This window comes from Carassius auratus, chromosome 50 (assembly GCF_003368295.1).
Source record: "Carassius auratus strain Wakin chromosome 50, ASM336829v1, whole genome shotgun sequence".
Classification (NCBI taxonomy): domain Eukaryota; kingdom Metazoa; phylum Chordata; class Actinopteri; order Cypriniformes; family Cyprinidae; genus Carassius; species Carassius auratus.
This window is the reverse complement of record NC_039292.1, coordinates 17,431,439-17,446,911: the sequence shown is the minus strand read 5'-3', so window position 1 is coordinate 17,446,911 and position 15,473 is coordinate 17,431,439. Positions and strand designations below refer to the sequence as shown.

Below are 15,473 nucleotides of genomic sequence, written 5' to 3'. Positions count from 1 at the left end.
TTTTCATTTATGACACTGTTAAGGGATTTCGGCCAATCGTTATCCAGTAGATGGGTTGGCTTTATCGGATGTGTATCTCCACCATCTCTTTAATGTTTTAATAATTCTTTAGTAAAGTTTGTCAGATGATACATTTGACTGATTTCAGAGAGATTATTTAATAAGTTGTGTGCAAACTCCAGGCCTACCTACTGTACATAAAAGTACATAAAACTTTCTGTTCTAGAATTTTTTACTATTTTCATCACTTCAAGATCTTATTCATGGTTTCTAGTTAATGCACCGTTGTTCTTTTGTGTAATACAGTACATTCATAATTATAACACTATGAGGAAAGCTAAAGAAAAACACTTATATTTTTGTAACTGTGTTTCTGAGTTGTTGAGTAAATAGGCTTTGTGTTGTGGCCTTGAGTCAGTCAATCAAAGGGAAATTTTTACATGCGCTATTGTCTGAGAATCATAAACTTCAGCGTTCACCCAAAGTGAAGTTCTGAGAGAGCTTTGTTCCCGTTTTAATCAAAGCTTCACACTGTTATCGCAGGGTTTGAGGAAGCAACTACTATTGCAGCATAGACAAATGCATTATTCTGTGTTTGCTTGGATATTCATATGCAAAACTCGACTGACATTAGGTGTGTTTCCGGCATTGTTTTCAAAGTGGAAAAATATCTTTCTACACTTACCAAAAAAAAAAACAACAAAAAAAAAAAACATCTAGAACTTTAAATAAGACAAATGCTTTTGGAGTACATTCTGCAAGAAAATACTATTTCAGTCATGCTACTTTAATATTTCATGTTTATTACAATGAATTACTTGCCATTTCTTTGTTACAATTTGTCAAATTAACTGTCCTCTATTTTGAATAGAATACTTTAAATACATGTCAGGCTTATTGAAAACACTCCATGAACATGCAAACACACACACACACACACAAAGTAAATGGGGAAGTTTGGAGTTTTCACATTCACTTCCCCAAAATGTGAATGTGAAAGACTTTTATGGACACTTGTGTAATGTCATCTCTTTTCTGGAGTTGAGTACTCTGAAAGTCTTTTATTTTTGGATTAAAAAAAAAACCCTTATGGAGATTCAAACTCTATAATAAATGAGCTTGGAAGAAGAAATCAGATGATTTAATGTTTGTCCTCTCGAATGGTTGATTCTGATTTCAAGATGAATTATATATAATGCTGTTTTGACAGGACTGTTTTTAACAAGCTGACCAGTGCATTGTGACTCCTGAGCGGGAACCCGAGCGTTTTTAGAGTCTGTGTGTTCTCATGTTTTCCCAATAGTGCATTGCAGGGTATTTTCAGGCACCACAGGAAGTCCGTTACATCTGCACACACACGCACTCTCTCTCTCTCTCTCTCTCACACACACACACACACAGTCACTGTCTCTGTTGCACAACAGTCCTTGAGGAGCTCTCTAACTGTCTTGGTCTAGAGCAGCACCATCATTAAGCTTGAGAACAGTTGAGAAATTGAGATGTTTTGTTATATTGTTAACAGTAATCACTCACAAAACACTTTTCTTATTCACTCCCTTTGGCACACTTCTCAGATCACAAATGTGATTCTCAAAAAAATAAAAAATAAATAAATAAATAAATTCACCCTCCACATCATCTAGTCAGCTGTGCAAATCATAAAAGCAATTTCTCATTCTTCTGAACACATTTCCAATGCTTTGGTACACTTATGCAGTTTCCTACATTATCAATTGCTTATGACATGTTGCTCAAAATATATTTTCCTGCTTCTCTGTTGAATTACCCCCAAAACATCTATGCATTAGTTAGCTGCATAAGTCATTAAATGCAAAATGGCTGAAATAGTTGTCATAACCTGTCATGCATGCATACATTCCATACAGACTTTTTTTGTAAATGTGTCCTGAATTGATGAATTGCACAGGTAAATCTTGAATTTGACCAATGAAGGGGTCCTCTTAAATAGTTCAGAGATGCACCTTGTGAGCAGTTAATACTGGAAAACAGTACTGTAACTGTAGCACATGTTGTAGACCCACAAACTCAAGTCAGGTCAAGTCTGCTTCATTGTAAATTCTTCCATATAAGTGTCTCTCAGACCCTTTGTGCATACAGTAACACTAACAGTAGAACATATAAAATATAAAATACAACTATACAAATATGCAAATAAGGTAATGTAAAAAAAAAAAGTTCAGAGTTCAGTGGTGCATGGGGATAAAGCTGGGGGGGGGGGGGGGGGTGAAGCTGTCCTTCAGTCTGCTGGTCCTGGCCTGGAGACTCCGCAGTCTCCTCCCTGATGGCAGCAGGCTGAAGAAGCTGTGTGATGGGTGGGTGGGATCACCTGTGATGCAGAGGGCTTTACGGGTGAGACGGGTTACATGTCTTGGAGGGAGGGGAGAGAGACACCAATGATCTTCTCAGCTGCTCTCTCTATGCGTTGCAGAGTCTTTCAGCAGGACGCGTTGCAGGCCCCATACCACACAGTGATGCAGCTCGACAGGATGCTCTCGATGGTGCCTCTGTAGAAGGTGTACATGATGGGGCCGGGGCTCTGGCTCTTCTCAGTTTGAGGAGGAAGTAGATACACTGCTGTGCTTTCTTGGCCAGTGCTGCTGTGTTTTCAGTCCAGGAGAGGTCCTCTGTGATGTGCACACCCGGTCATAACTGTTCAATTGATTTGTAGCCAAGTACTTTTACATGTACTGTATTTTTTAGGAAGTAGAGAAAGTAATATAAAATAAGGTCATTACCAACACTGTAATGCAGTTTGGCAGAGTATGATGAGTTATTTTATTTATTTTCTACTCTACAGTAAATGACAGTATACTGTATGGTGTGTTTATATTCAGTTATTTGGTATTTGAACTTCTCATCTACTGAAGATCTCTTTGCAGTAGTGTTATTAAAGTAAACTTTTCTTAAAGCTTAAAGATTAAAAATGAATCCTAACAATGCTGTTTCGGAATAAAACAGAGGTTTTTATAGCAACGTTTTGAACTGATCTCTCTAGTGTTCTCTAGGCAGTGAAGTGGTCTCTTTATTCCACAATAGTGGCCCTCATTTTCTCAGAAATGCCCTTATGTCTTTGGACTCTTCTGCCTCTTCCTCTGTTTTGCCTTCCTAACCTTTCACCATGCATCTTTACTCCTCGTCTTTCTGACTGTTTGTTTCCTTGTTCTTGCATTTTCAGAAATCAAAATTACTCAAAAATAATTCATTTTACAAAACTTAGATTTTACTGAATTCCTTACTTAAATTTGACATAATTTTTCTTTTGCAAGTTTTTGCACACATATATTTAAGTATATTGTACTTGTTTTTTCAGTGAATGATGCAAGGACTTGTCATTCTGATAGCACTGATATGTTTATCGATATAGATACATGAAAAATATATCAAATTAGGATTTTTAGAAAATGACAGCCTTTTGTGTGCCTTTTGTAGGTAACCCATTGTGTGGTGCTGTTCAAACCCTGTTAAAATTGTGATTTTGACCTGTGCCACATCAGAGGTCTTGCTTTTTGACTGTAACTAAAATCATAGTTTTGACATAATCTGATATAGAATCAGTTGTAGTAAAAATAAAAACTATATAAAAATCATTAATTAAATTATTTAAGGTAATTTTGTAATCATCTTTATTCTAAACCTGTATTCTGGAGAAGTTTTTATATTTGATTTGATTTCATATATTTAATTTTGATGTTTATTCATTTATGCATTTATTTATTTATTTTATTATATTTTTCCCATAGACAATTACAAAATTACACAAATTAGGACTGTATGCTGAATTCAAACATGTCCTAAATGTTAATAATATTGCACATCTTTTGTTGTGATGTTAAATTTGATGTCTTGAAGTTGACAGTCAACATTCATAGATAAAAAATAAATCAAATCTTTATTTTCAAGCCTAATTTCTAACTTAAGTACCTTAAAAATTGCTATCTCAAATATAAAAGCACAGCATTTAAGGTAACAAATATACCATACATCTAATACACATACACATACATACAGGGCATGATGAGAGAATCAAGCGGAATGACCGTAACAAAAATGAGATGACAGCTGGATGACTTGGTTATTATCTCTGTGAACAAACTTCCTGTAGGTTTCAGCCACTGCAGCCATCATAACCACACTGCACTCTGACTAGCCACACATTTGAACAGGTTTTTCTCACTTTCTCTCATCTTCAGTTCTTTCACAAACATACATTAACACTGTTCATACTGGAAATCCAGCAAGATTCTTAGTAATTATACAGTAAAAATGAAAATGTTGCCTTGTGAAATAACATTAAAAAAAATTAGTTTCATATGGAATATTTTTTTTTTTTCAGCATGATGTTATAGGAGAACATTGTTAAGTTCCACATAGATCTTTTTTATTTCCTAGTTCTACAGAAAAAAAAAAATAATGTACTGGTCAACCACATGATTTTATTGTGAAAATGAGCTGTCTGATTAAAATGGTCATATGACATTGCTAAAAAGAACATTATTTTGTGTATTCTGTGTAAAGCAATGTGTGTTATGTGGTTCAAGGTTAAATAAATATCTATATATTTTCCACATAAGGTAAATTATTGCTGCTCCTCTATACCATTGATTTTTACAAAGCTCATCATTTAAAAAAAAAAAAAAAGCAAGGTGTGCTCTGACTGGCCAGCTATTCAGTGCATTATGATTGGTCGAATTCCTCAAGTGTGTGACAGAAATGTTATGCCCCTTAACATACTTTGATGCGTGACCCGGTAGGAGCGCCGAGACAAAAATAATAAATAATAATAAACAAGGTAATGTTCCATCATGTGGGGACATAATTACTGATTATAATCTTTTTTATGCATTGTGTTTCATATCACACTGTGTAAACATAAAATCATGCCTACATTTGTGATCGGAAAAATAACAAACAAAAAGCGATACTCTTTATTGCTCAAAACTAGATTTTGAATCGTCAGTGGCAAATTCTTTAAATATTAAAATGTACTTACAGGCTGTGAGTCAGAAGCGCCAGACTGTCCTTGCAAAGTTGGAATTGCCCCACTTTATAGAAAGAGACACTGTATTGTAGGCTACTCTCCCATGAAACAGTTGTCATTCTCCATAAAATGCGCTGCACACATCTGAATATTCAGGTTGAACTGTTCCAGAACAGTGTTATAAATACAGCTTAACCACTGATTTCTACTTGTGTTCTCTTTTGGATGGGCCAAACAAAGTAGTTTCGCTTTCACAGGGAAACACACAACGTCTCCACAAAATGGTGGCTGCAACAGCGAGAATAAAAGTTAAGCCTTCTTTCTTTGCATGGGCGGCGTTATGCAAATCTTCCAACATCGTGATGTAGACATGTGGGGGCGTGTTAAATGAGATGTTTTAGGTATGTGTGGTTGACTCTTAACTTTTATAAAGAATATCGTTTTGTATTTGAGACTTTAGTCTTTGCAAATTTACAGATCTTATTTATGCACCAAGAGCTTGTAACACTCCAAAGAGAAAGGTAAAATTTAAATGACATCATATGATCCCTTTACCACAGGTATGGTATGCAACAAGGCTCAGTCTTGGGCCCTTTGTTGTTCTCTTTGTATGCTTCGCTTTGGTGTTATTATTAGACAGAATGTAATTACTTTGCAGATTTTCTCCAGATAAAGTCACATTTCAAAGTTTTTTAATTGGTGGATTGCATTAAGGAGATTTAACACAAATAGTAAGTAATTTCCAGGATCAAAACAAAACTTTGTCCAGATAATTTTTTGTGAAAATGACATCTAATGTTTAAGAGTTTCTAACTCAGATGTTACAGTTAGTTCAGAACATTGTCTTCCTATTATGATGCTGTTTAAGTTGTCCATGTATTCATAACTAGAGCTGATTATTACAATGTACTGTCAGGTACATTCCAATCTCCTTTCCATTGGTTACATGTACTGTTACATAGCGCTTTCTCATTTTCTTACATATAAAAACTGCTAATGGTCTGGTCTATCAATATAAAAGAGAACACTTGGTAACACTTTGGAATAAGGTTCCATTAGTTAATGTTAGTTAACTACTTTCGTTAACATGAACTAAGCAAGAACAATCCTTCTACAGCATTTATAAGTCTTAGTTCATGTTAATTTCAACATTTACTAATGCATTATTTAAATCAAAAGTTGTGCTTGTTAACATTAGTTAATGCACTGTGAATTACCATGAACTAACAATGAATAACTTTATTTTCATTAAGTAACATTAACGAAGATGAATAAATACAGTAATAAATGTATTATTCATTGCTTGTTCATGTTAATTAATACATTAACTAACATTAACTAATGGAACCTTATTCTAAAGTGTTACCGAACACTTATATAACTTCTTCAGCTTCTCGAAAAACCATACCTTTAGAAGACCAATTTTGAGGTTCATTAGCTCTGACCTTGCCCTTTTTAAACTCCACAGCACCTCCTCATCTGCATGTATCACAATCAGTGTCATATCTTAACCAGTATCTGCCACCAAAAGAGGATGTTTCTCATTATCAGTCCTTTATGTTTGAATAAATTTGTTGAAACATGCCAGTCAGGTGAGGTGGAATTCCCAAACTGGATGTCGGTTTCTCCCAAAGTGGCTTCCTATCGTACCTTACTGTATCTCACCTTATCCTGGGGAGTTTTTATGTATTTGTTGTCTTTGTCTTGCTTGCTGGGGACTGTAATGCATCATTCTTTGTAAAGCAGTTTTAAAATAATTTTTATTGTGTCATGAGCTAAAAATATATGTAAAATGATTTAATTAAATTGCTTTAAAGAACCCACAAACCAATATACACTTTCTCTAAATAACCACGTAGAAACGTAGGAACTCCAAACAGAGATAAATAGGTCTTTTTTTTTTTTTTTTTTGAAAAAAGATGCTAAAAATAACTGTTGAAGACCCATTATTTTCATTTCCCTAGTGACAACCTTCAGAGGATGAAGAACTTCTGATAGTCATCAAAGCTAAGAGCTAAAGGATCATGGCTCAACTGTAGTGATCCAGTATGGAGTTTACAAGTGTTGAACATGCCAAGGAGAGCAGTACTAATGTTCTACCACCATCATCTGGCAATAAAGAGTATCTTGAGCATGTCACAAGCTGGTTAAATTACTCTTTCATGTATACCAGGGCAATGTAACCATGCTGAACCTACATGAAAGTGACCACAAATCTACTACTACCACTACGATTACTAATATTGCTACTAAAAATAATAATAATGATACAAATAAATAAATAAACAACTTCAGTTTTAGATTTATAGGTAAATTCATAATGTATAAAACTGCACTAATGGGTGACTGTCAGAATAATTATTTCAGGTCATACAATATATGGACAAACTGTTTAAGGACATTATGAATTCAGGTGTTTCAATTGGATCCATTTCCACAGGTGTATAAAATCAACCACATAGCCAGTCAGTCTGAAATTACAAACATTTGTGAAGAATGGATTGTTCTGAAGAGTTCAGAGTATTCAGCCGTAGTACTGTGAACGGATTCCACTTGCGATTAGATATTCCACAGTCAACTGTAAGGGGTATTACTGGAAAGTGGAGCTGTTTAGAAACAGCAGCAGTTCACAGTGTGCTGAAGCACATGCTGCTAGATCCGATTACTTTTCTTCTCTTTTAGAAGAAAATAAACACAACCCCATGTATTTATTCAATACAGTGGCTAAATTAACGAAAAATAAAGCCCCAACAAGTGTTGACATTTCCCAACATCACAGCAGTAATGACTTTATGAACTACTTTACTTCTAAAATTGATACATTTAGAGATAAAATTTTAACCATTCAGCCGTCAGCTACGTTATCACATCAGACAGTGCATTATAGACCCCCTAAGAAACAGTTCCACTCATTCTCTACTATAGGAGAGGAAGAATTGTATAAATTGTTAAATCATCTAAACGAACAACATGTATGCTAGACCCTGTACCATCTACGGCTTCTAAAAGAGGTGCTTCCAGAAGTCATAGATCCTCTTCTGACTATTATTAATTCCTCATTTTCATTAGGATATGTCCCCAAAACCTTTAAACTGGATGTTATTAATTCTCTCATCAAAAAAACACAACTTGACCCAAAGAACTAGTCAATTATAGACCAATCTTGAATCTACATTTTCTGTCCAAGATACTAGAAAAGCTAGTATCCTCACAATTATATTCCTTCTTAGCGAAAAATGGTATCTGTGAGGATTTCCATTTTTCCAGTCAGGATTTAGACTGTATCATAGTACTGAGACTGCTCTCCTTAGAGTTACAAATGACCTGCTCTTATCATCTGATCGTGGTTGTATCTCTCTATTAGTTCTATTGGATCTTAGTGCTGCGTTTGACACAATTGACCACAACATTCTTTTGCATAGACTTGAACACTTTGTTGGCATCAGTGGAAGTGCATTAGCATGGTTTAAATCGTACTTATATGACCGCCATCAGTTCGTAGCAGTGAATGAAGATGTATCATATCGATCACAAGTTCAGTATGGAGTACCTCAAGGCTCAGTACTAGGGCCGCTACTCTTCACGCTTTATATGTTTCCCTTGGGAGATATCATCAGGAAACATGGTGTTAACTTTCACTTGTATACTGATGATACTCAGCTCTATATTTCTTCGCGGCCCGGTGAAACACACCAATTTGAAAAACTAATTAAAAGGAATAGTCGATATAAAAAACTGGATGACGAGTAATTCCTTATGCTAAATTCTGGAAAAAAAAAAAACAGAGGTGTTAGTTATAGGACTTAAAAACTCTGCATGTAATAACCTAGAACATTGTCTAAGACTTGATGGCTGATCTGTCAATTCTTCGTCATCAGTTAAAATCCTAGGTGTGCTATTTGATCGCAATCTTTCCTTAGAAAGCCATGTTTCTACCATTTGTAAAACTGCATTTGTCCATCTAAAAAAATATATCTAAATTATGGCCTATGCTCTCATTGTCAAATGGAGAGATGTTAATCCATGCATTTATGACATCAAGGTTAGATTATTGTAATGCTTTATTGGGTGGTTGTTCTGCACGCTTAGTAAACAAACTACAGCTAGTCCAAAATGCAGCAGCAAGAGTTCTTACTAGAACCAGGAAGTATGACCATATAAGCCTGGCCCTGTCAACACTGCACTGGCTCCCTATCAAACATCGTATAGATTTTAAAATATTGCTTATTATTTATAAAGCCCTGGATGGTTTAGCACCTCAGTATTTGAATGAGCTCCTGTTACATTATAATCCTCCATGTCCTCTGCATTCTCAAAACTCATAATACCTAGAATATCAAAATCAACTGCAGGCGGCAGATCATTTTCCTATTTGGCACCTAAACTCTGAAATAACCTAAATAACATTGTTCGGGAGGCAGACACACTCTTGCAGTTTAAATTTAGATTAAGACCCATCTCTTTAACCTGGCTTACACATAACATACTAATATTCTTTTAATATCTAAATCTGTTAAAGGATTTTTGGGCTGCATCAATTAGATAAACCAGAACCAGAAACACTTCCCATAACACCCGATGTACTTGCTACATCATTAGAAGAGTGGCATCTACGCTAATATTAGTCTGTTTCTCTCTTATTCCGAGGTCACCGTAGCCACCATATCCAGTCCCCAGATACAGATCCCCTGTAAAGACCTTGTCTCAGAGGACCACCAGGACAAGACCACAGGAAACAGATGATTCTTCTGCAAAATCTGACTTTGCTGCAGCCTAGAATTGAACTGCTGGTTTCGTCTGGTCAGAGGAGAATTGGCCCCCCATCTAAGCCTGGTCTCTCCCAAGATTTTTTTTCTCCATTCTGTCATCAATGGAGTTTCGGTTCCTTGCCGCTGTCGCCTCTGGCTTGCTTAGTTGGGTACACTTCATCTACAGCGATATCGCTGATTTGATTGCAAATAAATGCACAGACAAAATTTTAACTAAACAGAGATGACATCACTGAATTCAATGATGAACTACTTTGAACTGTCATTACAGAAAAATAAGTATCTGCAATTTATTTAGTAGTAGCTTGTCAGTGATGACTATGTCAAATTGATGTACATATGGGATAATTGTATGGTAAAATTAAGTGACGTAACGTAATAATGATGTAATTAAATAAACGATGAACACTATTAACAGCAATTATTGTATGTTGCAATCAAACTTGTAGTTAAATTTGGTAGTTTATGTTGTTTCAGGGTTGGCATAATCTGAGGTCCTTTGAGGGGTTTGCATCATTTCTTCTCAGGTGTTTGGTCATCTCAGGTCTTTGTAAGGGCTGGATCCAGACTGAAGCTTGTGTAATTCCTAGTTACCACGGGATGCCAAGCTTTTCTGCATCAGTGACAGATAACATGTTTCGTATCTGGGCAATGTTTCTAAGATAGAAGAATGCTGTTGTAACATGAGAAATATGATTTTCAAAAGGCATGTTGCTGTCTAATATAACAGCTAGATTTTTGACTGTAGAAGAAGTAACAGTACATCCGTCTAGTTGCAAATTGTAATCCAAGAGATTCTGTGCACAGCTTTTTGGTCCAATAGGTAATATCTCTGCCTTACCCAAATTTGATAGGAGAAAATGATTGGCCTTCCAATGTTTGACATTTTTACTACTCTCCTTTAGCTTAGATAATTTAAAAGATTCATCTGGTCTTGTTAAGATATAGAGTCTATATAGGGTATGATCAGCATAACAGTGGAAACTTATCCTGTATTTTCTAATAATATTACCAAGGGGCAACATGTATATTGAAAATAGAAAAGGACCTAGGACAGATCCTTGTGGCACTCCATACTGGTGAAAATGAAGATGACTCATTTGTAATTTTAAGAAATGCAGATTCTGTGCTATGGTGGGGTCTCCATATAATTCTTCATATAGATCTTTTTTTCCCCTTTTTTACACAAGAAGGAGCACAACTGAGCAGACATAACTTTTCAAAAATTTTAGACATAATCAAAATAATTGAAATGGGTCTGTAATTTGCCAGTTCATTAGGATCTAGTTGTGGTTACTTAATAAGAGGGTTAATAACAGCCAGCTCCAATGTTTTGGGATGTGATCTAACAATAACAATGAGTTAATAATATTGAGAAGAGGTTCTTCTGTTTCAGTTAACAACTCTCGCCGAAATTTAGTGGCTACAGGATCTAATAAACATGTTGTTGGTTTAGATTCAGTGGAAGTTTATTTAACTCTTCCTGTCCTATATTTGTAAAGCACTGCAGTTTATCTTTGGGTGCAATGAATGAAGTACTGGACACTGTAGAATCTAAATTTGTTATTGTATTTCTGATGTCATCTATTTTTAAGTCATTACTGTGAGGGCTTATTTAGATTGGGTGGTTCTGTATTATAGATCAGTGGTGGCGTCTGGTTATTTGTTAATCTAGCCACTGTGCTAAATAAAAACCTTGGATTGTTTTGGTTATTTTCAATGAGTTTGTGGATATGCTCTGCCCTAACAGTTTTTTGAATCTGTCTTTAGCTGGACATACTGTTTTTCCATGCAATTCTAAAAAAATTCCAAGTCAGTTTCTTTCCATTTGCACTCAAGGTTATGAGTTTCTTTCTTGAGAGTATTATTGTTTTACCATAAGCTCAGTATTTTTTTTTTCTCTAAGCTTTTTCGATGGGGGAAACAGCTTCTAATGTATTAGAGAAAATAGTGCCCATGTTGCCAGTCATTTTTGTCTAGTACATGTATATGTATGGGTATTGTTTTAGGAAATCTGTATATATAGCCTTGGTGGTCTATACACAGTAGCCAGAGCAAGAGATAGGAGAGATCTCTTTTGCATATCTGACAGTGTAACATTAAGCAGAAGTATTTCAAAAGAGTTAAACCTGTATCCTGTTTTCTGAGTAACATTGAGAATATCACTATATATTGTTGCAACACCTCCGCCACGACCAGTCTGACGGGGCTCATGCTTATAACAGTAGTTTGGTGGAGTAGACTCATTTAGACCAAAATAATCAGAAATACTCCAAAACTGTGTGAAAGCCTACCTAGAAGAGTGGGAGCTTTATATTTGCTAAGGTGTATCAACTGCATAATAATGACTGTCAGGGCAACGTCGGTCATGGAGAGCTAACGTCCTGCAGAGTTTTGCCTTAACCTTGATAAAATCTCACCTACCTGTAGTTTTCTGGTAACCCTTAGACTTTGATCAGCTTGTTCAAGTTGTGTTTAATTAGGATTGGAGCAAATCTCTCCAGGACAGTTGTTTGCCAATCCTGATTTATGTAACAAATAAATTATAAAAATAAATGAATACCAAAAAAACAAACAAAAAAACAACAACAAAAAACATTTAAAACAGTTAAAATTACAGTTTCACAAATTGTACTTTTTTTAACTGATTTTTTCTTTTGAGTTTGTAATTTTTTTATTTATTATTATCATTACATTTATTTCATTATTTTATTTAGTAAAAAGTCGATTTGAATTGATTTTTTACTACTATTACTAACAACAACAATAAAACCTATAGGTTTTTGAAAGCAATTATGTGACAACATGCCCCAGTCTCCCACATCCTACATTATTTCCCATTCGTGATAAGACTAGTTGAGGACAAAGCGATTATTTTTTACAAAAAGAAGAGGAGGAGGAAGAAGAAAGGTTTTTATGTAAATAAATAAAATAAAATAAAATAAAATCCTACATTAGACTACATTAGGCTTAATCTTTTTGGATTTGTATCCGTGATCAGATTCGCTCGAATATTTATGGAGGCAGCGGTATAACAGCTGCTGTCTGACGAATCCGGATGCGCTTTCATCAGCAGTCTCCAGTGTCGGCATTGGTCCTCCTTCATCCCGACTCAAAACGAGCAGCAGCAGAGGCACAAACATGTCGGTCTAGAGCTCCAACAGCTTATTTATCGTCCTGTTATGCCGGGTTTAAGATGATATGGGTTCGGCGGAAGACGTGACAGCTGTCCGCGGGCATCATGAGGATTTTAACGGTGTCGGGGCTCTTCCTGGCCTTCTGTTCCATCGGGCTCTTGACCATGGCCATCAGCACGGACTACTGGTACGAAACAGATGCGCGGAATCACCGGGACCGATGCAAAAAATACGCCAGCAAGAGAAATGACCCAGGATACATATATATCTCCAACCAAAACCTTCCACTCCGGATGCGATCAAAAGCAGCTGGTGCGAGTCAGCCCGAACCCGGAGCTCTTCTGCGGGAATCCCCGCACCCTGAGCCCGTCACGGAATCACGCTGCAGCCGCCACTACAACTCAACCACGACCGGACTGTGGAGGAAATGCCACCGAGAAGGCTTCGATCTGGAGAACGAGGATCTGATTTTTAAAGGTGATGATGCTGAATGGTCCCCATGTGAGCAGTAACCAGATTCCAAGTTGGTGTTTAAAAGCTGTAGTGTGTTTATGTGTCTGTTGAACGTGTAAAGGAGCGTTGAAGAATGTTTGGCGCTATCCAAGGTGCTGATCTTTCACATCAACACCAACCACACACGCTCATGTTCACACATTCATCACATTTCAGATAAAATACAGAAACAGATGGAGTATGTCAGGGCAATGGTATCCATTTGTGGTCTAAGAGACCCCGAGGGCCTTTTATTAAGGGCAAACACACAACCCTCTCTGGTACACTATATTTGTTTCTTTTCCATGTTACTTTCGATTACTCTAATAACAGAAAGCAGAAATAGATTTTAAAAATGATCAAAAATATATGTTTTCTTTAATGCACTGATGCTTTTTCACACCTCTAAAACATTTCTGTCTTTAATGTGGTAAATTATACAGTCTTCCAGGGCAATGAGATGCGGCTTTTGGGTCTTAGCCAAAGATAAACAGACTTGCTTAAAATTCTGTAGATTTTTTACTCCTGTTTTCTTTGGGGTCTGAGAGAAAATTTATGACTATGTTTTAATAAAATAAACAGCTTGATGTCTAAGCATTTTCCACACATACATTACTGAAATAAAACATACATCCAATCAAATTTCTAACCGATTTTATGGACCCATAGATGCCAATAAAGAGCCTTATTTTTGTGGACAACAATCACTCTTCTTAATAATACATGTTTATAAAATATACACATCCTTTTTGGTACAGTAAGGCGTCAATGAAAAGGTGAAATTATGATTAAGTTATAATTATGTTTACATGTAAGCCACTGGGTTCTCTGGGAAGGAAAGTGAAGTCAATCTCAGCAGAGAGATTGAGAATTGATTGACCGACTTCATAATATCATCATAATCATTAATCATAATTCAGATGATTCATCAAGTTGAACATGTTAGATGTTTCTGTGAAATGTGTCTAAATTGCTGCTTGTTATTTCTCCACACAGACTTTCAAACACACGTGTACCATTTAATCTTCACTAAACTGATCTTCACATTTATGACTGGAGTTATCTGATTGTTTCTATGAATTTTCTCAGGTTTGCTTCAGCGTTGTACGCCGGTGAGATATTACTATTTCTCAGCGAATATCCCACGGAATCTGCCTGTGAACATCACCAAAACTATAAGACAAGACGAATGGCATGCTCTCCGTAAGTCAGATCAGTGCATGTTATATTTACAGAATTGCAACACTTATTATACCTACAGTACAGCTCTTAACATTACCTTTGATGATTGTTTATTAAATAATTTAAAGTTTCACTTTATAATTTATAGTCCACTTTAGACATTCTACTAACTGTAAGTAACTTTGTAACTACATGTCAACTACATGTCAACTAATTCTTATTAATTTGCAACTACATGTCTACTTACTCTCAGAGTAGACTGTTAGGGTAGGTTTATGGTTAGTATAAATTGAAAATAAGTTAACAAAGAAAGTATTAAAACATACTAGAGTTCCTGTGGCTCAGTGGTAGAGCATTGTGTTAGCAGTGCAAAAGGTTGTGGGTTTGATTCCCAGGGAACACAGTAGGTAATAAATGTTAGCCTGAATGTACTGTAAGTCACTTTGGATAGAAGCGTCTGCTAAATGCATACATCTATTTATTTTATTTTATTTATATTAAGCAGACGGTCTACTAATACTCTACTAAGTGCTAGTTGACACGTAGTTGCGAAGTTACTTCCTGTTAGAAGAATGTCCACAGTGGACTATTGAAATAAAAGTGTTACAGCTATCAGTAACAGTGCACTCTCTGCTTCATTTAACATGTTTTACATTGTTTAAATCCATTTAATCCATTTTCTCTCTAAATTAGTACCTGGTTTTGACTTTGATGGCTATTTATCAAGCCTTCCAGAACACATACGATATTACAATCTTGAAGTGCATAACTCTTCTTATTTAACATACGTACTGCAAAACCCTAAATCTAAAAGTGTTTTATTGTATTAATGATTTAACTCAGCTTTTTTTTATTTAATTAATAAATCGAACAATTGACTGACATAATAGGTGA

The 15,473-nt window shown here is 35.7% G+C and overlaps 1 protein-coding gene across 1 annotated transcript in view; it reads left to right on the top strand.

Moving 5' to 3' along the window:
• The first annotated feature begins 12,801 nt into the window (after window positions 1-12,801).
• The window catches only part of LOC113066472 (transmembrane protein 178B-like), a 5,125-nt gene continuing 2,453 nt past the window's right edge, over window positions 12,802-15,473 (top strand). The window contains exons 1-2 of the mRNA XM_026238353.1: window positions 12,802-13,382; window positions 14,487-14,600. Coding sequence (XP_026094138.1) covers window positions 13,010-13,382; window positions 14,487-14,600 — 487 coding nt within the window. The 5' untranslated portion in view covers window positions 12,802-13,009. The remainder of the gene's footprint in view (window positions 13,383-14,486; window positions 14,601-15,473) is intronic.